This window comes from Microcebus murinus, chromosome 13 (genome assembly GCF_040939455.1).
Source record: "Microcebus murinus isolate Inina chromosome 13, M.murinus_Inina_mat1.0, whole genome shotgun sequence".
NCBI classification, from domain to species: Eukaryota; Metazoa; Chordata; class Mammalia; order Primates; family Cheirogaleidae; genus Microcebus; species Microcebus murinus.
Genome location: NC_134116.1, coordinates 73,522,165 through 73,547,493, shown reverse-complemented (window position 1 = coordinate 73,547,493; position 25,329 = coordinate 73,522,165). Strand labels below are relative to the sequence as shown.

Here is a 25,329-nt window from a genome sequence, read left to right as displayed (position 1 = left end):
AGAGGAGGAGGATGAGCTACTCTGTGAGCCAAGACGACGAGTTCATGTTTGGAGAGGGGGAGTTTGAGATGCTGGTTTTCAGTGCCGGTGTTGGGAGCAGAGACAGAGTTGGCAAGTGCAGTAGTAATCATAGCTGGCTTTTGTCCAGTGCCCGTCCCCGGCATCATTTCACTTAGTGCTCATTTTGATACGTTGTGCTGCGCAGTTTGCAAGCACCAGCTCATTCAACTCTCTGAATTAATTACTGTTATTCCTCCTGTTTTGCAGAGAGGAAACTGAGGCTTAGGGAGGCTTACATACTCACATCACCAATAAATAGTGGGACCAGGCCCATATCTCATTTCTGACGGGCTCCGAAGCCTGTTCTGTCTGCCTTGCTGCTTCCTGACACACAGGTGGGGCCGGGATCACCCATGACTTTATAAAAACTCCGAGGACCAGGTAAAATCGGCTACTAGAGTTTCCTGCCAGAGGGGACAGAAATGTGTGCTCACCTTCCACCAGGCCATTCTCAGGCTCACCTTACCATCAGCCCTCGAGCCCATCTCTGGGCAATTTAAACAGTGTGGGTTAGGAGACCGCGTCCTGTTCGCCATACCATGTTACCTGGCTTTATGTCTCTGTAGCATTTATCCCTGACATTACATTGTAGAATTATTCACTTATTGCCTGTCTCCCTCATTAGAACATGTGATCCAAGAGGCAGGGACACTGCCTGTCTTTTCACAGCTCTTTGCCGTGTTCCCAGATCAGTGCCTAGCACATAGTAGTTGCTCAAGTAATATCATACAATCGGTAATAATGTTAATAGTCATCACATGCTTACCATGTGCCAAGTGCTTGGCATGGGGTGTCTTACTTGATCCCCTTGGCTATCGTCATCTCCACAAGAGAGAACAAAGTAACAAGGCCATAGCCAGGATAAGGAGCTTGCTCCAGGCCACGTGGCTCAGAAGAAATAGAGCCAGGATTTGGATGCAAGTATGTTCGTTCCAGAAATCAGGTCCTTAGATACTAAGGCTTACTGCCTTTTGTGAGTGAATGAATGATTAAAATAGATTTATAAGAGCCATAAAAATGTACTTAGTAATGCATTTCAAAGTAAATAGTTTATAAAAATAAAAATGTATAGATAACAAGGTAATATTTTTTTCCTGTTAGGAAAGGACAGTTAGTGATTAATACACATATCTGGAAAAATCTTTTTTTTCCTTTTTTTTTAATATGGACTCAGATTCCTGGAAGGTATGTCATTATAACATCACCTATAATCTACTGGGGTCCATAAATGAATACTAGATTTCTAAAGGCTACTAAATCTGTCTGATATATGTTCCAAACAGCACATTACACATCTCTGTTATCCTCATAAGACATACCTACCTCTTATGGAAGAAATTATAATAATAAACAGATGTTAATTTTCATCACAATTTATTTGTTGGTTCAAAAGCTCAGTTCAGTGCATATCCCAAGAAGGATATGGTAATTGGAATTTGGAAATACAGTTGAACTGAAGTCAGTCTTAAAACAGAATTCAGTCTTTTAGAACCTTTACCTAATACTGAACAAATGTATTGGCTTTTGCTTTCTAATTTAGCACTTGGTCTGAATAATAAGACTAAAATTAGACCATAAACCTGTGTACACCTAGGCTTATAGGTTAAATTAAGGTGAGTACAAATTACAAATGCTGGAAAACATCTGTTTACCAGCAGGTTGGACTCAAATTGTTGAATTCTTCCCAGGCAGGGGCAGAAAGACTAAAGTGGTTCAAAACCAAATCTGGGGAACAATGAAATTATTTATGATATTTTAAATATACATCTCCTTTAATCCGTATTCAGATGTTAGCTTTTTCATTCATACTGTTCATATCTCTAAATACAATTCTTTAATGGCTTTTCCTCCATGTCAAGAACGATGGGCTTTCTCCAGTCCCACAGTGCTTTGGGACTGCTCAGCTGTGACACGGGCATCAAAGCCCTGTCCTAAATGAGGGTGATGAGCATGCGTAAAAACCAACTAATGAGTTAGAATGTTGGCTTTAAATTTCTTGACTCTCAATAATTTTTAGCTACTTTAAATATGAATATATGCCTTGATGACAAATCCGTTCAAAAGAAACACGGAGTGAAAGTCCGTTAGACTTTCTGACTTCCAGGTGATTGTGGTACTGACAGACACTGATGACAGAAGTAAAGGTAGACTTTGATTCAAAGAGACAAGTAGGTTGACAGAGAATTTTAAATCGCTGCAATCAACCTTTTCATTTTCTTTCCCTTTTCTGTCATTTACTCACATTTGATCATTTGTATTTTTAGCTCCTTTATGCTTGCCTCTGTTATGGCATTGTCTCATTATGGAGAGAATTGTGAATTACCTTTTAGGTTTAGAATAGCAGCATGATCAGGCTTCACTAGACTGACGGCAGACATGCATGGCCGCGTGCACACGTGCCTTTACTATGCCTTTGTCCCAGACAGCTCCTGGTAACCTTGATGTGACGTTTTCTTACTTTCCCCTTGGGTTTTCATTTGAAAGCTCTTAATTATCCATATAATTACTTAACTAAAAAAAAAAAAAAAACTTGCTTTGCATCTAAAACTGCTATAGGTTGGTGACACGGCATGTTTAAGGAAGTCTAAATCTTGTGGTGCTAGATGGAACATAAGTTATTATAATTCCAAATAGTACAAACTGAGATAAGATCATTTGATAGAAAATTTTATTGTGACCTTTTTGATTATTCATCTTTGAGGTACCAATACATTTGAGTTTGTGTGCGTGCGTGCGTGCGTGCGTGCGTGCGTGTGTGTGTGTGTGTGTGTGTGTATGACAAGAATGAAAGCTCTTGGGCCTTTTTGGGGATTTGTAGATTAAAATTTATTTATAATTAAGATGACCATGGCTTAATCAAGAGTGAATCAAGACCAGGTTTCTGAGTATCAAGGTATACAAAATACTTTGTATTTTTAAGCACTCCATACCTTTGGAGAGTGTTATTAACAGGCATGCTAGTTTTTTAAATGTTTCTGTTTGGCGATATAGGGATACAGAAAATTTGATTGGTATCAGTGTGTTCACAAACTGAGGCAAATAGGAAATCCAGTATATGGTTTAATACACAAAAAGTAATGGAGCTAGGAATGACTTTAATCCATTGATATTCCATAGAGTTTATTTCAATCTGGGATTTGATTTCCTCTTTCTACCAACTAAACCTTTGCCTGCTGCGTTTTTATTGTTGTGGCAGAAGTTATTCATAAGCCTGTCTTCTAATCTGTACCAGGAAGGCACCCTTGCAGCGTTTCTGCTGGGGTTACCGTCCAGGCATGAAAGGAAGCCTTTTCTTGGTTAATACCCGCTGATATTATATATTATATATATTATATATTTTATATATATATATCCCATAACTAGGAAGTACAATACTTGTTTGGAAGTAAATTTTTGAATTGCATTTATTTTCCCTCAATTTTTAAAAACTTAACTGTGTTTATATCACATTAAAGGACTTTGAAAGCATATGTTAATACCTCATTATTCTATCATCTTGACACAGATGTTTTCATTTTCTGGTTCTCTTAGTCTCTGTTCATATATGATTTTGTTTTACTATTGGCATCATTTCTGTTTTTTTTTCTCATTAAACTTAAAGATGTCTCCATTGTTATAAAGTTTTGATTATAATTTTAATTGCTACGTAGTAACTCATCAGCTAGTTATTTTTATGTAAAGCTTTTTAAAGTATTTGCTATATTTCTTTTCTTGTCTAGTTCACATTAGCATTCTGCCATAATTATTCCAAAGTTTTATGCAAATAGTACGTCATCAGTTTCCTTATACATGATTTTTTGCTCTTATGTAATCCTTCATGAATATATATGTTGCAATTTTTAAAAGACAATGGAAATTACTGCATAATTCAGAAGCAACAGTAGGAAGGCCCTGAATTATTTATATTGGGTAACTGCTAATTCACTCTTAAGATTTTCTTTCTTTCTAACATGCTACATTGTTTGTCTGATTTAACCTTTGATTACTGTTTTTACATTTCATGTTTCTACATGGAAGTTGAAATAAATACTACATAAAAGAAATGAATGAGGTTTATTTGGTATTCAATTCCAAAGATTTATATTAAAAACCAGTTTTTTCTTTGTAAGTAATAAATATATATGAACTTTAAGACTGCTGTGGAATCCACATCAGTATAGTAATATTTTAGATATTTAGACACTTATTCTTAAATTCTTTTGTCTGTGATGGGTACTATGAATATAGTTTTATAGCTAGTATAAAACAGAGGTTATAATAAAGTTTGTTGGGAGAGGAGGTTCAAGCATATCAGATATGAAATTTCTGACTTTTGACTTTTGTAATAACTTAAAATATAGCGAATAGTACTTCAAAGCTAACACTCGTATCCTTAAAAATACTAACTTCTCTTTCACTGTGTGTATGTGTACATGTTTATGTAAGGCACAGTTGTGCCTTATTTCTGAATCTTAGTTCTTCCATGTTTATAAATTTGTAGATTTCATCATTATGACGTTTCCATTATAGACCAAAACTTTTTTTTTTTTTTTTTTGAGACAGAGTCTCACTTTGTTGCGCAGGCTAGAGTGAGTGCCATGGTGTCAGCCTAGCTCACAGCAACCTCAAACTCCTGGGCTCAAGCAATCCTCCTGCCTCAGCCTCCCGAGTGGCTGGGACTACAGGCATGTGCCACCATGCCCGGCTAATTTTTGTGTGTGTGTGTGTATATATATATATATATATATATATATATATATTAGTTGGCCAATTAATTTCTTTCTATTTATAGTAGAGATGGGGTCTTGCTCTTGCTCAGGCTGGTTTTGAACTCCTGACCTCGAGCAGTCCACCCACCTTGGCCTCCCAGAGTGCTAGGATTACAGGCGTGAGCCTAGACCGGCCTAGACCAAAACATTTTATTGCCATGTTGTTTTAATGTCTTTAGAGCACTTTAAATTTTTTTTTCATGTGTGGTAGATGGAATATCCTATCCTCTTGTTTAGCCAAAGCGTTTTGTGTATAAAATAAAACTATTTTTGCACCTCTCAGTTATCCCTGACCACTTCCCCAGGCACTTCCCTTCCAGTCACCTTCCCAAGTCTGCAGACTCGGGTTAGCTCCGAGTGTCGGGGAGACCCTCCCTGTGGGCCTGGAGCCCTGCAGGGTGCCTGGGTGGTGGAGAGGTCGTGCGGATCCAGCTGAAATGCTTCCCTGCCAGTAGGTCCTGGAGAGAATGAGAGCAAAGAGAGTGGCGTGAAGATTCTGCGTAAGGCCTCTAGAAGTAGCTGCATTTTATTCAGTTAATATCTATTCATTAATAGTTACTAATGAATGCATATTAATTGTATAATTAATATATTTAATCACTATATACTAATAATAATATAGCTGCATTTTAAATCAAGCTATTTATTTATTTTTTTGAGTGGTCAGTTCTTACTTAGATTCTTTGATGGTTGTTTTTTCAGGAGCTCCCCAGCGTCCTCCTCCTCCATCAGCTGGCCGAGCAGGAAGGTGCCTGGACTGTGCTTCCGCTGCTGCCGCAGTACGTTCAGCTCAGATGTGTAACTCACGGGCGCGTCTGCCCAACACCCTCACTCTCCCTAGTTTTCTTAGAAAGAGGGTGTGTTTTTCCTCAGTCAGTAAGTGAAGTAAACGTGAATTTTACTTTTTATGATTACTACATGAGCCAAATTTCTTGACGATTGCTTCTTTTTTTTTTTTTGAGACAGAGTCTCAGTCTGTTGCCCGGGCTAGAGTGCCATGGCGTCAGCCTAGCTCACAGCAACCTCGAACTCCTGGGCTCAAGCGATCCTCCTGCCTCAGCCTCCCGAGTAGCTGGGACTATAGGCACATGCCACCATGCCCGGCTAATTTTTTCTATTTTTAGTTGTTTGGCTTATTTCTTTCTATTTTATAGTAGAGACAGGGTCTCGCTCTTGCTCAGGCTCATCTTGAACTCCTGATCTTAAGCAATACTCCCGCCACGGCCTCCCAGAGTGCTAAGATTACAGGTGTGAGCCACCACGCCTGGCCCTTGATGATTGATTCTTAATCATGGATAGCTATCATTTTTAAATATGCTTTTTTCTTAAAAGATAAAATATTTCAAGTTGATATTTGAAAATTGATATTTGAAATTTCTTCTGAATTGTTGGTGTTATGGAGAGAACCTAAACTTAAGAACCCTAAATGTTTTATAAACCATTACTATTGGACTCTCCTATAAGCTGAAACTAACTATACATGGAGGAAAAATATAGAGGGAAAAAACTAGGTATCTTGCCATTCTGTATGCCCTCCTCTGTTTCCTACTTACCAGTTTTAAACCTTACTGTAAACTCATTTTACAGAAGTGGTGACTATAACCTCTTTCTTCTTATCAGCTTTTCTGTAACATACAGCAGAAATTCATCATGGATTTTCTTCTTTGAAGAAGAGACAAGAATACGGATTCCAAAACTCTTAGAAACATTCAGCAGATACGACCCCTCAAAGGTGAATATAACCTCAGTGCCAGTACTTATCTTTTGGGACAATGCTTCAAAGAAGGTTTAATTTTGATTAAAAGGTTTTCAAATCTAATAAAAAGCACTTAATTTAAAATTAAAAAGGACGAAGGATTATTGAATATCTGGAAGCTGTGTTAAGTGATTCTCTTTGAGGTTTGTAGCTTACAGAGGGATGTAATTTATAATGAGCCATTTTAAGGGAAAAGAATGTTTATGCGGGTTAGTAATTTCAGAGAGTTAAAAATGATAAGCTAGAATTCAGAAGCAGCTTACCTTAGAAATAAAGTTAAATTGGTTATTTCTCTTCATCAGACAGTGACCACATTTTATTTTAGGTAGGAATATATTTTGAATACCAATCGCACATTGAGGACTGTGGATGGCAGAGGCTAGAGCAAAACAGACAAGGACCCTGACCACGTGGGCGGGACAGAATAGCAGGCGGGGACAGACCGTCTGAGAAAAACACTGACAGTTAAAAGCGAGACATCTACAGGAAGGGAGAACAGGGTACTGTCAGACACATGCAGCAGGGCATTGAACCTAATCTGGGAGGGTCAGGGCAGGAAGTGACATCTAATCTGAGTGCTGTCAGGTGAGTGGGCCTTAATTGGAGAGAAGGAGGGTCTCCCAGGCAGAGGGAACACTATTTGAGAAGGAATGGAGGTGAGAAGGGACGAATCTTGCATTAGAGTAACTCAATGAAGTTCACTACTGCTTTTGTATTTTCAAATCTTATTTGAAAATAAATCATATTAATATAATGGGTGCAGATTTGATATAGCAGTTGCATCTTGTTTACCTCAAAATCCCTAGCCCTGAGCAGAGTGCTTAGCACTTAGTCGGTGGTCAGTGAGTATTGCTGGGCTATATTCAAAGGCTCGGTAGGTTGAGAGAGCTAGCTGCCTTGGAGACGTGTTAAGAGTAAATCAGGCTAGGCCGGGCATGGTGGCTCACGCTTGTAATCCTAGCACTCTGGGAGGCTGAGGCGGGCGGATTGCTCAAGGTCAGGAGTTCAAAACCAGCCTGAGCGAGACTCCGTCTCTACTATAAAAAATAGAAAGAAATTAATTGGCCAACTAATATATATATATATATATATATATAAATTAGCCGGGCATGGTGGCACGTGCCTGTAGTCCCAGCTACTCGGGAGGCTGAGGCACCAGGATTGCTTAAGCCCAGGAGTTTGAGGTTGCTGTGAGCTAGGCTGACGCCACGGCACTCACTCTAGCCTGGGCAACAAAGTGAGACTCTGTCTCAAAAAAAAAAAAAAAAAAAGAGTAAATCAGGCTCATTCATTTCTCTGAAAGGCTAGGTTACAATCTCATCACTTTATGGAGTTCTTTAAACTTGGGATAAGCAGAGTTGGACCCTTCTGGTACCCATTGGAAACTTGACCCACCATATCCTGATGCCCAATCCCAAAACAAAGCAGGTTTAATGAGCACACGGGAGATGAAAGGCAACCTTCTGGGCACCTGCGTGGTTACTGATGTAGATGGAGAAAGTTGGGCAACAATGATCATTAGATTGATTTCTCAAACACAGGAAAGTCTCTGACTATACCATTATCAAACCACTGCTTTTGATGACCTTTACATACTGGAAGAATCTATTATGGTTTCTCTTCATGCTTTTGATTCTGGGAAGCTACAGATATAATTGAAGGAGAAGGTCATTAGATTAAAAAAAATAGCTCCTTCAAAGAAGAGAAGAATTATGAACCTGTCTCATCTAGTCTGGTCAGATGATGCTGACCAGCGTCTCTGCTTTTTGCCATGTTTTATGTAAACCATTTGTTAAGTTTTTATGTTTCCTTTTGACTTGAGAAAAACTCCCAAATCTTTTTTAGGATGTAGGAGTTTTAACCTCCTCCTAGTGTTCATTTCACCTGGAGATTATTTTTCTGTTATCCATAGCTCTAATTCTGTACAGAAGATGGTGACTCACAGTGCTTTTTAATGAAATTGGGATGATAAATTTAAAAGTTCAAAGCAAGTTCATGAAAAGCAAGTACAAAACAGAGGTAAAAGGAGACATTTCCCCCTCTTTTCTGAGCTCTGCCATGTGGAAAAAAAATATAGGATGCTTTATTTCTTTTGAAACTAGCATTAAAGAATAATAACGATTACATAATGTTGAAGTTAGCTCAAACCAGTATGATTTTCCCCCTACTATTTGAAATCTTAGGAAAAAAGTATAAAGCAAAACTGACTTTGATATTTATACAAATAAGCTAAGCAAAATAATAATTATGTAATATGTTAAGAGTATCAAGTATTTTGTTTGATTCTGATTATTTTCTTCCAATATCTTTTAGTCATTCTTACTAATGTAAATTTATAGTTATATAGTATTTTAAATGTAAATATTTAAAATATTTATTAAATAATCTTTATTAAAATAATTAATCTTTGCTAAATTGCTGTCATAGGTGATTTCTATAGATTTTTGTATCTTGTTTGAAGTCTTTTCTCTTTTCCTACAATATGCTTTTTTTGGTTCTGTTTTTAGACAGGGTCTCACTCTGTTGCCTGGGCTAGAGTGTAGTGGTTGTGATCATAGCTCACTGCAGCCTCGAACTTCTGGGCTCAAGTGATCCTCCTAGCTCAGCCTCCCTAGTAGTTGGGACTACAGGCATGCACCGCCACGCCTGGCTAATTTTTCTAGTTTTTGTAGAGACAGGGTCTTAATATTGCCCAGGCTGGTCTTGAAATGCCTGGGCTCAAGTGATTCTCTTGCCTTGGCCTCCCAGAGTGCTAGGATTGTAGGGGTGAGCCACGTACCTGGCAGTATGTTTTTAATATGCGTGTATTTGATGAGGTGTGTTGACTTTTTGATTTACTATTAATAGAGGTTAAATGCACGTACTGGGAAAGAGTAATTCTAAGATACTAGTAGAAAGTTGTCTGAGTTATTCTTTTAAATTTATCTTGATTATAATTGTCCTTTTCATGAAGTCATTAAGAAAGTCACTAAGAAAGACTGGAGGAGTGACTTTTAATTAATATAAATTCTATATTAATTTCTCCCTTATAACCTCCACTAAAATATTGAAAAACAATCATATATACTGCATAATAGCTGAATGTTGCAATTAGGAGATAAAACATAGCAGTATGTTTTATATAAAATTATGTTTAGAATAGGTGGTTTTAATAGTGAAAGATGGGTAAGAAGTTTCCAAAATATACTGAGGTGTTCATTTCCTTTATACAAGCTATGTTGGCACAGCATATTAAATGTGATTTTCATATTGGTTAAGGTTTAGTAGTTTGATAAACAGCTATATTATTAACTTTTTTAAATGTCGAGTTTTCTCTTTCAAGCTGAGGTCATTTACTTTGGTTGTTACTGAAAATTCTTCTCATCGAATAATGATGTAATATATCCATAGACAAAGTATCAAGAAGAAAGTCATCATATGGATCTGTGAATCTAAATGTACAGTTTTAATGTCAGATTTAAACATTAATAGCTGTCACACATGTTCAGTTATGACCTGTTGCTGAATTGACCAAAACTAGAACTCTGGGAGGTATTTGGGATACAACCACAAGCAGAATAAAACTCTTAAGAAATACTTAAGAGTACTCAAATACTGTACCCGTCTTGCTTGCATATTCTGAGACATAATAGATAGTGAGGTGGCACCGGTTGGATAAGAGAGAAAATATACTAAACTTTTAGAACTTAGGGTACCTGATTTAAATTATGTGCTTTAGTTTCTTCAACGGGGAGGAGTTACCCTTAAGTCTCTCCTGGGCTTGCTCCATTCACTTAACAAAAAGTTATTGAGCACTGGTTACATGTTAAGGCATGCTGCGAATACAGTAGTTAACAAAATGGACAGCATTCTTGCCCACAAATAGGTGATATTCTTGTTTCAGGGGAGATGATCAATAAGCAAAAATGCAAATGAATATATAATGTGTCAAATGGTAATAAGTGCTATAGAGAGAAATAGGCGAATTAAGTGGGTGAGGGGTGGATCAGGGTGGGCTTACTAGTCTATATAGGGTGTTCAGGGAGCACCTCCCTGCATTAGATCACATGTGAGCAGAGTGTGGAGGAACTGAGGGAGTGAGCCATGTGCTCCCTACTCCTGTAGTGAACTTCCTGCTTAACATTAATATCCCTGCTTATGCAATAGAAACCTTAAACTCGACATACTCAAACTGACCTCCAGTGTTTTCTAAACCTCTTCCATCTTCAATCCTCCTTGTCTCAGAAAGGGCATCACTGACTATCCAGTTGCTCATTTGAAAACCTACGACTCAGGATTGGCTCCTTTTTTCCCCTTCAGTTCCATGTTGGCATGTCCAGCTGGGGGTGCTTCCAAAATATATTTCTCATTCATCTTCTCTCCATATTTATTACTACCACTTGGTGCAGGGTACCATCGTGTCTTGCCTTGACCATTATTAGAGCCTCCTAACAGTTTTCCTGTTCCAGTGGTTTCCCATTTCACCTAAAATACTTTCCCTGGATATAGCATTCTAGGTTGACAGTAATTTTCTTCCATCTCTGTAAAGATGTTGTACCATTGTCTTTCAACTTTCATTATTTCTGTTGAAAAATCAACTGTATATGTTGCTTTTGTTCTTTGGAAAAAAGGTGTATGCTCTCTAACCACTCTTTAACCCTCGCCCCCTATCCCCAGCTGATTTTAAGACTTTTCTCTCTTTGGTTTTCAACAGTTTTACCATCATGTTCCTCTGTTTGGTTGTCTTTGTATTTTTCCTGATTGGAACTTATAGAGGTCCTTGAATCTATGGCTTGATGACTATTTTTAGTTTTAGAAAATTCTAAACCTGTATGTCTTCAAATATTGCTTCATTTCCATTCCTTCTCTCCTAGTTTCCAATTTTGTGCATTTTAGACCTTTTCGCTGTGTCTCGCTGTGTCTCATACTGTGTTTCCCTGAAAGTAAGACAAGGTCTTATATTTATTTTTACTCAAGAAGACACCCTAGGGCTTATTTTCAGGGGATGTGGGTTTTTTTTTTTTTTTGTAAGTATGGTACAACAATCTACATTTATTCAAATAGAGTTAAGTCTTCTTCTTCTGGAACATCATGATAATTCTCCAAACCCCGAATTCCATCCTGAATTTCTTGCGACTCTGTTTCCTTTAGAACCATTGGCCCCAATCTCTCATGTTGAGCAATAGAGCTCTCATGGGGCAGATGAGAAGGGCTGCTCATCTTCTTTACCGCTCCGCGACGAAATGCATGGGTTGTACAGATACGCTGCATAGCCACGCCCATCACTAGGTCTTATTTTCAGGTTAGGGCTTATATTGCGCAAATGCTTAGAAATCCTGCTAGGGCTTATTTTATTTGTAGGTCTTATTTTTGGGGAAACACAGTATTGCCTTAAACTCCATTCTTTACTGTCTTGCTTTTGGTTTCCGTTTTGTCCCTCAGTTTGGATATTTTTTTTACTGACTTACCTTCCACGTCGCTAATCATCTCTTCTGTTGTGTTTAAGATCCTTTCAGATTCTGAACTTTAGTGCTTGTGTTATTCAGTTTTAGGATTTTCACTTGACTATTGTTTAAAAATTCTAGTTCTTTGGTATAATTTTCCATATTTTCTCTGTTTCATTAAACATATTAATCATAGTTATTTAAAAGTCTTGTTGAATAACTATAAAATCTGATTTATCTGTGCATGTCTTTCTAGTTCTCATTTTTTCTCCTTCTTTTTGGTTTGGTTTTGTTCTTGCCCTGCCTGGTAATTTTTGGCTGTCACATATTTTGTGTGAAAAATCAAGGAGGCTGTGGATGATAGCAGCTTCCTACAGGAGGATTTAATATTCTTTGGGTTGTAGACCTTGTTTGGGTAGGTCCAGATCCCTTTTCCTAGTAGATCGTGAACTCTGGCCTTGATCTTCCCAGCACTACAAGACTGTGAAGGGCGTTGCTCAGCTTTGTAGCCTCCCCACAGCTGCTTTCTGCTTGGTTCTTGCTTTTTCTCTTGGCTTTTGTGCAGCCTAGGTCATTAAGGGAAAGTTGTGTGCAGACTCCTGGGCTCATTTCTCTGGGATCCCTTAAATCTCTACCTCCCTGGCAGTCTCCAGCCCCAGCCTCTAGTCCAGCAAGACTGCAGGAGTCCTGGCTGCTGCTTTGAGCTGCATGCTGTTCAAGCTCCAGGAATCTGCACATTCCTTGAGGGAAAGAGGAGGCCACTGTGGAGTTCCCAGGGGTGGGCTTTCCAATTCTGGGATCTGAGCCCTTTTTATCCTATCTGCCTTTGTTGTTTTCTGATGGCTGCAATCATCTGCTTTATGTAATTCTCCGGCACTTATTTTTGTTCTCAGGGTAGAGTAGGTCTGATCCAGACTATCCTATCATGGCCAGAAGTGGAAGTCTTTGCACTTAGAATAAAGTTTATGCTCCTGTCCTCTGGCACATAGATGGTCTGCCTCCTGCCTGTCTCTTTCATACCTTATTCCCCACGCCTAGTAGGTCCAACCATTCTTGATTTCGCTTTTAATCTCATGTATCAAGCTTTTTCCCACCTCAGGGACTTCGCATTAACTGCTGTGACTGCTCTTCCCTAGATTCTTCCCCTTCGGGCTCCTGGATATTATCTCACCTCAGTTCACTTGTTACATCGTGAGAGATTGCCCGCCTTCCAGGGCAGCCCTTGGTCACTCCGTTCTAGTTGCATCACAGCACATTTCAGTCCATACCTGAAGTTATTCACTTGCCTGATTTCCATCTTTCCACACCATTGTAAGCTGTGTCTCTGCCTGGTGTGTGCTAGAGTCTCAATAAATATCTTTTGCATGAATAAATAAATGAATAAAATAGGCACTGATTCTGGAAGGAAGTTTTCAAATTCTTCTTTGAAAATCACAGTGGGGTATAAGGGGACACTATTTTTTTTTGACTTAATAGTCTTTTATGTGGAATATTCTGTAAAATGCCATTTTTATACATTTATTGTATAATGATTAACATTTTATTCATCTTGATAAGATCTTGAACTATTTTCTTTATGTACAAAAATTATGGTGTATTTATTATCGCAATAATGTTAATTATATTTTTGCTTAAATTCTGTAGAAATATGTATTCTGTGCTAATAACTATCACTCAAAATGTTTAGCTAAAATTAATCATATGAGTTTGGTTTCGGTCTTGTGTAAAATGTGTTTTATTTTTTTAAACGATATTTTATATTTTTATTTAACAGGAATGGTTTTTAGGAAAAGCATTGCATGATGAAGAATCTACAATAATTCACCATTACGCCTTTTCTGAAAATCCTGCAGTTTTTAAATATCCAGATTTTGCTGCTGGTTGGGCCCTTAGTTTCCCACTTGTAAACAAGTAAGAATTTATTACTCTTCTTTTTTGGGGCAGTGGGAGTGTAGATCAACTTTTATTTCACCAAATATTATAACTGATGGCTCTCAGGATCTCAAATAGTTTTTCAGTCAGAGGCAGTGTGGGGGAGGGGTGGAAAGACCTGGCCATGGAGCCAGACGTCTGAGGGTTCTTGCTTCAGCTCTGTCACTTACTGAACCCCTGCGACAGATCATTCAACCTCTGTCCTTCTTACTCACCTGCAAAGTAAGGCACATAACAAGTTGTGAGACTGAGGGAGAGCACATAAAGTGCCCTGAGAACAGATGCAGGAAGCGTCATTACCATTGTTGAGAGACCTAGTTTGCCATAGATATAACTTTGATCGCCAGTGAGAAAACAAATCAGTAACATGCTGGGGTAGGGGTTGATGGCTGGTCGTGTGCATGGGTGTGTGTCCTTAGACATGGGCGGGCGTTAGGGACTGCTCGAGAAAGGCACGGGAGGCAATCATACCCAGCTGTTCGTGTGTGTGATCACAGTGATGCTTTGTAAGACGTGGAAAGTGAAGATGATTAAGTTGTAATTCAGGAGAAATACGGTCGTTGACAGGCCCTTTCTTAGTCTGAATATTTCAGACAAATTGTTACGTGTTTTGTTCTCGAAGGGATAGAAAGTTGAAAGAGCACTTGTGGCTTTTATAGCTGCAGAGATGAAGAGCTTCTATTATTAAGTGTTCTGTTTCTAGGGTTTGGGGACTTGAAAAACTTTTTAGGCCATTGGAGATATATACAGCGTATGAGATACCTTATCACTGATGTCTGGCCAAAACTTCTTGACCACTCCCTTCAGATTTGAAAGTTCCCTACAGTGTAATACCCACCTTTCCAGTGTGGGATCCAGACAACACGACAACAAAACCCCCTATGTTTTCTAGCTTCCTTGCTGCTAGGGAGCACCTGTATGCTGCTGGTTCTATCTGGTAGATGCACTCTGTAATTCTTTTTGGGAACTGAGTTGTGCGGGGAGGTAAGCAAAGCACAGGGGACCATTTGGCTCCAGCGGTCACGGCAGAGGGAGGGTCGTTTGGGGGTCGGCCCCTGAAACTGGCCTCCTGATGCAGCAGCTTCCTGATGGTGCCAGAGCCTGAAGCTCCCAGACTGCTGCTTTCTGTGCTGGGCATCTGGGGGCTGTTCTTGGAATCTCAGCTTAGAGTCTCTCTGCTCAGACTTTCCAGTAATTCTGTGAGCCGTCTAGATGCCTTAATAAATGCACTTTGTGCTTTAACTATCCAGAGTGGATTCTTTTGTCTCCAACTAAGAGCCTTGGTGCGTGTACCCAGTCTTAGGCCTGCCGGGCAAGGATGCCCTCCTCCCAGCTCGTGCCAACCGTGCCTAAGAGGCTCTGCACAACTTCCCCCTCCATTCTTGGAAGGCTCAGGGAGAAAGGGGAGGGGAAGATAAGAAGAGGTAGTTGTCATTCTCATCTCACCCTCTACTGATCTCTGTAAAGGAGAGCAGCAGCCTAAGGTCGTATTTATTCTCAAGTTAAATGAACTTGGTTTGCTGCAGCTTTAAGACCAGGAGCTTCCAGTATACTCTTTTCCTGCCATGTCCAGCAGCCTTGTGTTTGGGGCCAGTTCAGCTCCCTTTGCTCGGTCTGGTCTCAAAGAACAGAAGCTCTGAGCTGCAGCCTCTGGGCCGAGGCACTGCCCTTGTCCCTTCAGGATTCTTCCCACCCTCGGCCACTGAGCCTTCCTCTAGCCCTTCCTCCCTCTCTCTCTACTTTGCTTCATGGCATGGAATCATTTGGTGTGACTTCTCCACGGGAAGAGTCCCATGTGGCTGTCATCTCTCTGACTCTCGGTATGAGCTCTTCCTGAGGCTGCTTCTCTCCTGTCCCCGTAGTCCAGCTAAGTCCCTTGAGAGAGGAGCAAGCACAGCTGAAACTGTCCTGTGAAATGCTGTGAGTGCTATGGCTTCTTCCCTGGGCCAACAAGGAAATCAGTGGACATAGGAAGACCCTGTACAGCAGGCCCTGGGGGGTGTAACCACTTCTCTGAAGCCCATATACCTCCTTTCTCCATCCCTTTTCTCTGCTCCAGGAGGCCTCTCATGCTGCAGGCAAATGCTGCTGGTCTACAGAGTTTCATCTTCCTTCTTCCCATCACAATTGCCCCATCTTCCTCTAGCAGAGGCCTTCTTGGAGCCCTCAATTCAGTTTTTATTGGTGTAGGTATTACAAGTAACTATTTTTGCTTCCCTTTTGACTTATATTTTTAACCAGTTGGATGGAAGTGATCTCCTTTGACTCCTAATATCCTTGTATAGGACGTTTGAGCCCAAACTCGTATTGCTTGATGCGCTGGCGCTCTAGTCTCACCTGTTCTGCACAACCTCTTGAGTCTATGGACTCTGCGCTCTGGCCTCACTGCTCATAGGTACAGAGCCATGTTCTGTTGGCCCTGGGTGGTGCTCACCCCGTAACCATCTCCTGCTCACCGTGTGACAAACTGCCAGGGGCCTTGTGAACCAGGCTTGCAGGTTATGCCTAACTAACATGTTGGCCTTGTTAAGAGGAAAACTTTGTGTTATGGGTTATATGACACTCTTCAAGGTGGTCCCACAGGAGACCATGGGCCCATGATTGCCTTCCCTGTTGTGTTTTTGCGAGGTCATTGAACGTGTATCCATTGGCAAAGGAAGGTAGCCTGGTGCCCAGCTTCCTCAGGGGTCTCAGATCCCCCAACTTAACAGTGCTCTCTGCTGGGAAAGGAGAGAGAACGGAGGGCTTGTCACTAGCAGGGTGAGTAGGTATGTCAGTCTGTTTGGGCCACTACAGCAAAATACCATAATATTACATGGGGACTTATATGGGACTTATAAACAACAAAAGTTTGTTTCTCACGTTTCTGGAGGCTGGAAGTTTAAGATCAAGGTGCTGGCAGATTCAGTGTCTGGTGAGAGCCCGCTTTCTTGTTCATAGCACCTTCTCGCTGTGTCCTCACATGACGGAAGGGCGGAGGGGTCTCTCTGTGGCCTCTGTCATAGGGGCACTAGTCCCGTTCATGAGGGATCTGCCCGCACGACCTAATCACCTCCCAAAGGCCCTGCCTCCTGATATCATCACATTGGGGGGTTGGGGTTTCAACAGGAATTCTGGGGGGGCACAGACATTCAGACCAGAGCACGTAGGGAACTATGGCTAAGGGAATTGGGGCCAAGAGACTCATCTTTTCCACAAAGTTCAGAAAATTCCCAGCACTTCCCCCATGGATTCAACACGGGAGAGGAATGAGGCACCAGATAACCTTCCGTATTCTGTGTCGTCTGCTCTTCTAGCAAACTGTAGAATGTGTGTATAGTTAATTAATACCCACAGTCTTCTCCCCGCCTCTCCTCCTTTTCCCCTGCCAGCAAAAACAAAACAAAATAAAAATGTAGACTCTAACATAGCATGAAATAAAAATTTCTAGTTATTTGAGACCATATTTCCTTTTTCTACTGATGTAGAAAAGTAATCAAGCAAATAAAATAATATAACCCATCTGGCATGACAGCTACCTGGTGGCCAAGATGTATTTTAAAATGGTTTTTTTTTTTTTTTTTTTTTTTTGAGACAGAGTCTCGCTTTCTTGCCTAGGCTAGAGTGAGTGCCATGGCGTCAGCCTAGCTCACAGCAACCTCAAACTCCTGGGCTCAAGCGATCCTCCTGCCTCAGCCTCCCGAGTAGCTGGGACTACAGGCACGAGCCACCATGCCCGGCTGATTTTTATATTATATATATTAGTTGGCCAATTAATTTCTTTCTATTTTTATGGTAGAGACGGGGTCTCGCTCAGGCTGGTTTTGAACTCCTGACCTTGAGCAATCCGCCCGCCTCGGCCTCCCAGAGTGCTAGGATTACAGGTGTGAGCCACCGCGCCCGGCCTTAAAATGGTTTTTTAATAGGAGGTTCTTACCTACTCTTCAAGAAATTGGTATTGCACTTAGGACTAGAGGAAGCATTAGCCCCATCAGCTGAAAAATTGGATCTTCCTAATTGGAAGTTGGTTTTTCCTAATTCCAAAGCTAATATGCTGACTTTATTTCCTTCTTTTATTAGGAACTATATTAGTTAGCATGCTTTTGGATGCAAGTAACAGGAAACAATTCAAACTGGATAAAGGAAATATTGTTATATTGGACACAAGGTCTATAGTTGGTGGCTGCAGGAGTTCAACAGTGTTATTGAGGACCCGGTGCTCACTGTCTCTCCTGCCTGATAGTGCACAGTATCAGTTTGCCTGAATCTGGTTCCTCTTGTGGTTTCAGCACTTTGCTTGGTGCAGACTCCAGACTCACCAGGTTGTGACTCTGGAGCCCATTTAATTGTCGGGCTCAATAGTTAATCAAAATCACAATGTATTTAGGAAGAAGGAAAGGGGGACTCTGTATTGTCTAGGTAACCGACAGTGCCCACTATTCGGGTTGTTGATTACCTCTGTCTCCTTTACCTGACTTTATGTCCCACTCTGTAGATAGGGCAACAATTTACAGTTACATAAGTATTTCTTCTGCCCAAGTTACCAGGACGACGGGTTACTTAAAGACATTTCGTGACCCATACTTTTTAAGACTGTTTCCCATGGAAAATATTATTTCGCCTAGCAATCCCACATCAGTGAGGTTTGAATTCACACTGTCCAATATTTCCTGGTTATCCTCCCACGTGATCAATAAAAAAAAGACTTGCATCTTTGGAGAAACTTTCATTAATTTCCAATAACATGTTTTCCTCAAATATGTGTTGTTATAGAATGCTATAGCTGGTTTTCTCTTATTTTTCCACCGGCAAACCTAGTGTGAATTTCCTTTAATACCTTGCTCTGTTGGCTGGTTCACAAGTGGGACTAGAAAAGTCAGCTGGGAAGTTTACTTGTTATTGAGTCAAAGGGTCCCTCAGTCTTTCCGCACATCCGCAGCCTAGCTGGTTGTGTCATTAGAACTGTGCTATTGGGGGTATGACTTAATACCTTCTAAATATTAGGAAAGCTGAGTACCAAAAATGTCTTATTTGCCAGGAATGGAATATTTAATAAGGTAACATTTTATTCTAAGTAACTGGGATTTCTGGCATTGTTAGTTACTGAAATTAGTATTGGAAAAACCCTGTGCTATCTTGCTTGGTATATAGAAAAATGAAACCTACCTACCACTATTAACAATTGCCTTTTAAGTTGCTTAATCACCCTGCATACTCTTAGAACTTGAACACATTTGCACGGTGCCTGACTTAGGCATGAGGTGGCTCCGAGGCTAACGCCTCAGCGAGACGTTTGTGATGTGTAGGTGACGTGACTTGGCTATGGTACACTCCCTGGGCTGCGAGAGCAAGAGCCACTTCAGAATATCACTGTACATATTTATTTGTCCTCTAATCAGTCTTTGTCTGTCTCAGAGAAATTCTAGCAGTGGTTTCCATGTTTTCTCCCTCTGAGCTCTCCCTCAAAGGAAAAATTTCAAGAATTGGTTGAGAAAGAAACTTTGAAATGTTGAAAAATGGAGAGCATGTTTCAGGTCGCAATTCTAAGGTGTTTACTGTCTGTTAAGAAGGGGCGTATGAGACGTGGCCATCCAGCAGTGGACGTCACATGCCACTTAGATTCCGATCACAACTTGAGACCCTTGCTGTGGCAATAAGCCTGGGTATGACTTGTCTTCTCATTCGGTCTTTGGAGTCTGAATGAGATATGAATTTTAACTCTCTGTGGTCTGATCAGATTTTGAAGGCCTGAGGCATGAGTCCAAATTCCAGAGTTACCTTGATACAGTTATGAAAACTGGCTCCAACTGAGAAGAATTCAAATTCGACAAGATCCCACTTGCCAGGGCATTCATTGTTTCTCTTAATGCATGTCTCGAGAGTGTATCTGAGGATGCCGTCTCTCTCTGAGTGCTGCCCATGGGTACTCAGGGAGCTGTGAGCAGACACCGAACAGGAATGGGACAGGTATCACAAGGGACTGCTTTGGGTCCCAGGCTATGTTAGCTTCAACCACGAGACAAATGCTTTATAACAAAGTATAAATTTAACCTGTCTACCTTCTTTATCTTTCCTCTAATCAGAAATGAATTTTTAGAGAGCTATTTCATGGCCCAGTCAGACTAAGATGTAATTAAAAACTGAATAAAAAAATTTTGAAACTTATTACTATGCTTCCTTTTTAAAATCACTGTTATTTCTTTGTAGTTGAACTAGGTGTTAGGAGGTTTGTAATTGCAACTGATGGTCTAGTCTCCAGCTCTGTAAACAAATACAGAACCACGTGGTATTGAAGTGAGCTAGTCATGTAGTTCTACCCCAGTCAGCGTGGAAGGAGAGAGTCTATTGCCCTCGTTCGTTCAGGGCTCCCTGAGTGCTCGCGTTGCCCAGGTAGGGTGGGTGGTGCTGGCGACACACAGAAAGTAGGCACAGAGAGGGATGTGCGCACAGCAGGTTTTAATGCATGTGACAAAGCTCCCAGGGCTGTGCTTTGTGCTCTCAGAGCAAAGGAAGCTTCCGCTTATTCTGGTGGGCAGGTCTGGAAACGTTTCACAGAGAAAGTGTCCTTGAGTTTGGTCTTGAAAAAGAAAAGTTTGCTAAGTAGAGGTTGGGCATGGGCACACCAGGCAGGTGTGCAGGGCAGGAGCAGTGGCGAGGCGTGTGCCTGGGTATGGCAAGTGGGCGTAAGGCTCTGGGGAGGGCGGGGGCGGGGTTGGGGCCCTCCAGGCTGGCTCGGGAATTTGAGCCTTTATTCTCCATGGGAAAAGAGCCGTTGAAGATTTTTTAAACAAGAAAATGACTTGAAATAAAACTGTTATTCTTTCCTGGAGCCACACATTTTTTCCCCATAAAAACCCCTTGATCTGTCATTCAGGTAGGAGACAAAAAGTAACAGTGTTCGTTTCTCTCTCAAGTACACTTTTACCCCGTTTCTTTTTCTTTCTCTGTCATTACTTACTGTTAAGGAGTCAACAAACGTCATGGCTTTTCTTTTTCAAGGTATCTTATTTATTGTATTGCATCTTACATTATCGGGCAGATGTTGAAATAATGCTACATTTGCAAGAAAGTCTCGCATTCATTTATTGGTCAAAACCATTGCATTTTCACAGTTCTTTCCCTCAGGGAAATTGAGCTCTTAATTTTATTTTAAAATTTGTATGTTTATCTGTTTTCAAACATCAGAAAGTCTCAACAATGTGTTATTCTTGTTTGACACTTCTTTTGTTTTTTTAAAAAATCAAATTGTCTCTATTTTCTAGGCTTACCAAGAAATTAAAGAGTGAATCCCTGAAATCCGACTTTACAATAGATTTAAAACATGAGGTATGTCACGTTTTGCTTGGTTAAAAGTCCTAATAATCCAGAATTCCTGTCGTTTGGTAAGAGAAGTGTTTTGTGTTGCCTAACAGTGAGCTTTCCCCGCCCACACGCATCTGCTCCCTGGGGAGGTGACATTACAGCACGCCAGTGAGTCAGGTCCTTCTATTTTAAGCTCATTTAGGTGAAGAAAGAGCAGTGAAAAAAAGGTTGCCTCTTGTGACTCATGCGTCTTTGTTTTTAAGTTAGATGGATGGATCCAGAGGTGGATTTCTAAACACATGCAAAAATGTGGTTAAAGTTCCTCTGATCTTATGTGGTGCCATAGATGGTGTGTGGCTCCCACTGCACCCGTTCATGTGTTGAATGAAACCTAATCCCCAACGAAATGGTCTTTGGAGGTGGACCTGTGGGAGGTGGACCTGTGGGAGGTGGACCTGTGGGAGGACCTGTAGGAGGTGATTAGGTCATAAGGGTGACAACCTCACGAATGGAATACTGCCCTTATGAAAGAGGCCCCAGAGAGCTCCCCTGCCCTTTCTATCATGTGGGGACACAGCAGGAAGGCGCCATCCTTTCTGGTGAACCAGAAGGCTGGCCCTCACCAGATACCGAATCAGCCAGCACCTTAATTTCGGAGTTCCAGCCTCCAGAACTGTGAGAAATAAATTTCTGTTGTTTATATGCCACCCAGTCCGTGGTATTTTGTTATAGCATCCTGAACCGACTAAGATACATGCCTTTGTCATGTGTCTGTGCCTGGTTCCCTAGAGCAAAATTGAACCAGTTGGTCCCAAGCAGGCAGCCACAATGTGCCTGCCAGGGGGGCCCCCAGCACCCCTGCTTCTTTGGCATTTAGTGGACCCCTGTGACCGGTTATCCTGGAGGCAGGTGGCAGCTGTCCCATCATTAATCATTCCCGAATCATCATTAAGGAGGCCTCTTTTTGCATTTCATTTACGGGCATGTCCAGCTGCCTGAAATAGACTTCCTCTCTCTCTTATCTGTGTCTTATGACATTGAGGTAAATCTTGACATGGAATTCAGCCCAGCAGTGTCGACAGCCTTCTAGGAGCGAGAAGGGCACACTTAAGACTTTCTAACTTGGGTGTCTTTAAACGATGAAACAGCTTATTTGAGAAGAAGTATACTTTTCAAAAAAAAATCATTCTTCTCTTCCACAAAGAGGAAGGAATGACTTGTTGAATACTAGGGTCTGCTGAGATAGACTAAGGGGAAGTCAGAGCTGGTATAGACACCCTGGTTTGGGAATGTGTGAAACATTGACTATGTACAAGAGAGGATCTCTGACATGTATGAGAGGTATAAAGGTCCATTAACCAAATACCTACGCAGCCCACCTGGTTCAAGAGGGAGAACATAACTGGTCGCCTTGAGGCTGCCTGTTCGTTCGCTTCTCTCCAGTGGAAGTCCCCGTCCTCCTCCCCAGAATAAGCACGCTCTTGAGTCGTCTTTCTCTCCTTTACTCTTCTTCTCCTATTTTATGACAAATGAGTGAATTTCTGAGTAACACATTATATAATTTTGTATCCTTCTGGTTCTGCATAAACAGAACTGTACCACAAATATTGCTCTAATTTGGGACTCATCCACATTGGTACATGCAGTTCTAGTCAACTTCCACTTTCTGCAGTGGTCTCCCGTGTGCCCACGGGAACTTACTTACTCATCGTCCTGTTAGCAGGCTTCCAGACTGCCGCTGCCTTTTGCCACTCTGAGCATTGCTTCTGTGAATGTTTTCGATGTGTGTCGTGATGGTCATGTGCAAGAGTTTCTCTAAGGCAGAGACTGTGAAGCTTTTTTTTTTTTTTACTGTGACCCACTTTTAAGAAATACGTTTTTCCTTGGGACCCAATGTATTTATGTGTATTGTTATTGTATTTTTTGTTATTGATTTCTAATTTAGCATTATTGCAGTCTAACAGTTATTTGAAATACTTTTAGGCTTGCTTTATGACCTAGTTCATGTTCAGTTTTTATAAAGGGAGAAAAGGATGTATAGTCTCTAGTTTAGGGGTTATAATATTCTTTTTATATTTATTAGTATTGGATAAAAGAAGGTGTTAATTGTGCTTTTTAGATATTTTATTTCCTTCCTTCCTTTCTCCCTTCCTCTATTCTGCTTTTGTTTTCTGCTATCACTTACTAAGGGAGCAATGTGGAAATCTTCTTTAATAATGGTGGATTTGACAGTTTCTTCTGTGGAACTAACAATTCTTGTTTTTTATACTCTAAGGCTATGTTAATTAGGTCCATGAATGTTTTGGATTATTTCATCTTAGTGAATCTATCTTTATCTCTAGTAATACTCTGTCTTACTGTTTATTTCATTGACAGGAATGCTGCTGTCCTGGCTTTCTTTTGATGTTTGCCTCATAATCATTTTTTCATCTTTTTCTGTCAACCTTTTGTGTCCTTATCCTTTAGATGTGTCTCTTTTAAAGAGAACATGCCTTTTTTGTCTCCCAGTTTGACACTTTTTATCTTTAAACCAGATGACAAATTTACTTTACATTGATTGTAATTACTAATATATTTGAGTTGATTTCTATTACTTTACCTTCCCCCCATTTTCTATTGTTCTTTTTAAAACTTTCATGCCACTTTTTAAATTTTTTTGTTGTTTTTTAGTTCATATTTTCCTCCTTTACTGTTTTGCAAGTTCTATCTCTACATCTGTACTTTGTTGGTTATTTTAAATGTTTTCACATGCATTCATGACCTAACAAGGGCTAATTGATCAGTGTGCAGAAAATTCAAGGGTCTTAGAATAATTTAACTCTCGTTATCCCACCCCTAATTTGTATGCTATTGTTGCCCAGTATTTTTGATCTGGTTTTTTCACCCTGAAACTTAGGTATCATCATGACTTTATGCAGTTAACATTTGTATTAGCTACATCATAGATTTGCCAGTGTTTTTCTTACCATTCTACCTTGCTTCTTGGACCTTCCAATTGGGATCATTTTTATTCTTCCTGAAATATATCCTTTAGAATTTCGTTTAGTGAGGTGGTAAGTTCTCTCAGCTTTTTATCCTTCAAAATATTCATTTCAGCTTTGTTCTTGAAGCATAGTGCCATCATGCATACCATCCTAGATTGTCAGTCATTTTCTCTAATCCCAATGGTGTGATTTCACTATATTCTGGCTTCTGTTATTGTAGTGCTGAGAAATCAGTCCTTAGTCGAATGTGGTTCCTTTGCAGGTAATTTATCATTTTTCTGCCAACTTTTAAGATTCTTTTGTCTTTGATATTTCACAGTTTCACTAAGCTATATCTAGATGTAGACTGTTTTTTCTAATCCTGCTTAGGATTCATTGGGTTCTTCTATAATAGGATTATTAAGCAATATTTGAAAATTCTCAGCCATTATCTTTTCAACTATGTTCTCATCTCTATTTTCTCTGTTGCCTCCTCCTGGAACTTTAGATGTATGCTAGAGGTACGAACTTCTTTTACATTTTCCATCTATATTTTTTGCTGTGCTACCTTTTAGAGAATGTTAAGGGGCTTCATTCTTTAGTTCCCTAAATTTTTATACAGCTGTGTCTAGTATGCTATATATCCTACATTATTTTTTACATTAATTATTAATACTTTTTATTTCTAGACATTTTGTTCAGTTATGTTTCAAATTTGCTTTGTGTAATAGTTTTAAAAATAATTTTGCTCATGTTTTAAAGTTTTCTTTATAAAAATATATTAAGCAGAGTAATTTTTATAATTTGTGTTTGAGAATTCCAATATCTGAAGTCTTTGGGTCTGATTAAATTATGTCTGCTGACTCTTGCTCGTCATCTCCTTCCTTTGTATTTTTTGTGATTTTTCTCTTGAGTACTCTTGTTCCTTTGGAAAAATCCTCTCAGGCCTATGTGGGTGGGTTGTGGGTGGCTGAGATTCTGCCTGCTGCTGTGGGTAAACTGACTTGGGACCACTAGCAATTACTTGGTTTGAGGTGTTTTTGGACCTCACAGTTGGCACAAATTAGGGAGGCCCAGCTTTGGTTATAAAATCTCAGAGGAGGTTTGGAGATTATTTCTTCCCTCCATTTAGCTCCAAGGTCCCAGGTGTATGTGGGGTTTGCTGT

General features: G+C 40.2%; 1 protein-coding gene across 2 annotated transcripts in view; it reads left to right on the top strand.

Annotated features, from left to right (window-relative positions):
- B3GLCT (beta 3-glucosyltransferase) overlaps nt 1–25,329 on the top strand; it is a 95,230-nt gene that overhangs the window by 35,824 nt on the left and 34,077 nt on the right. For both annotated transcript variants that reach the window (XM_020290449.2, XM_020290450.2), the window contains exons 5-8: nt 5,511–5,587; nt 6,429–6,540; nt 13,762–13,898; nt 21,161–21,224. In XM_020290449.2, the coding sequence (XP_020146038.2) occupies nt 5,511–5,587; nt 6,429–6,540; nt 13,762–13,898; nt 21,161–21,224 (390 nt within the window). The remainder of the gene's footprint in view (nt 1–5,510; nt 5,588–6,428; nt 6,541–13,761; nt 13,899–21,160; nt 21,225–25,329) is intronic.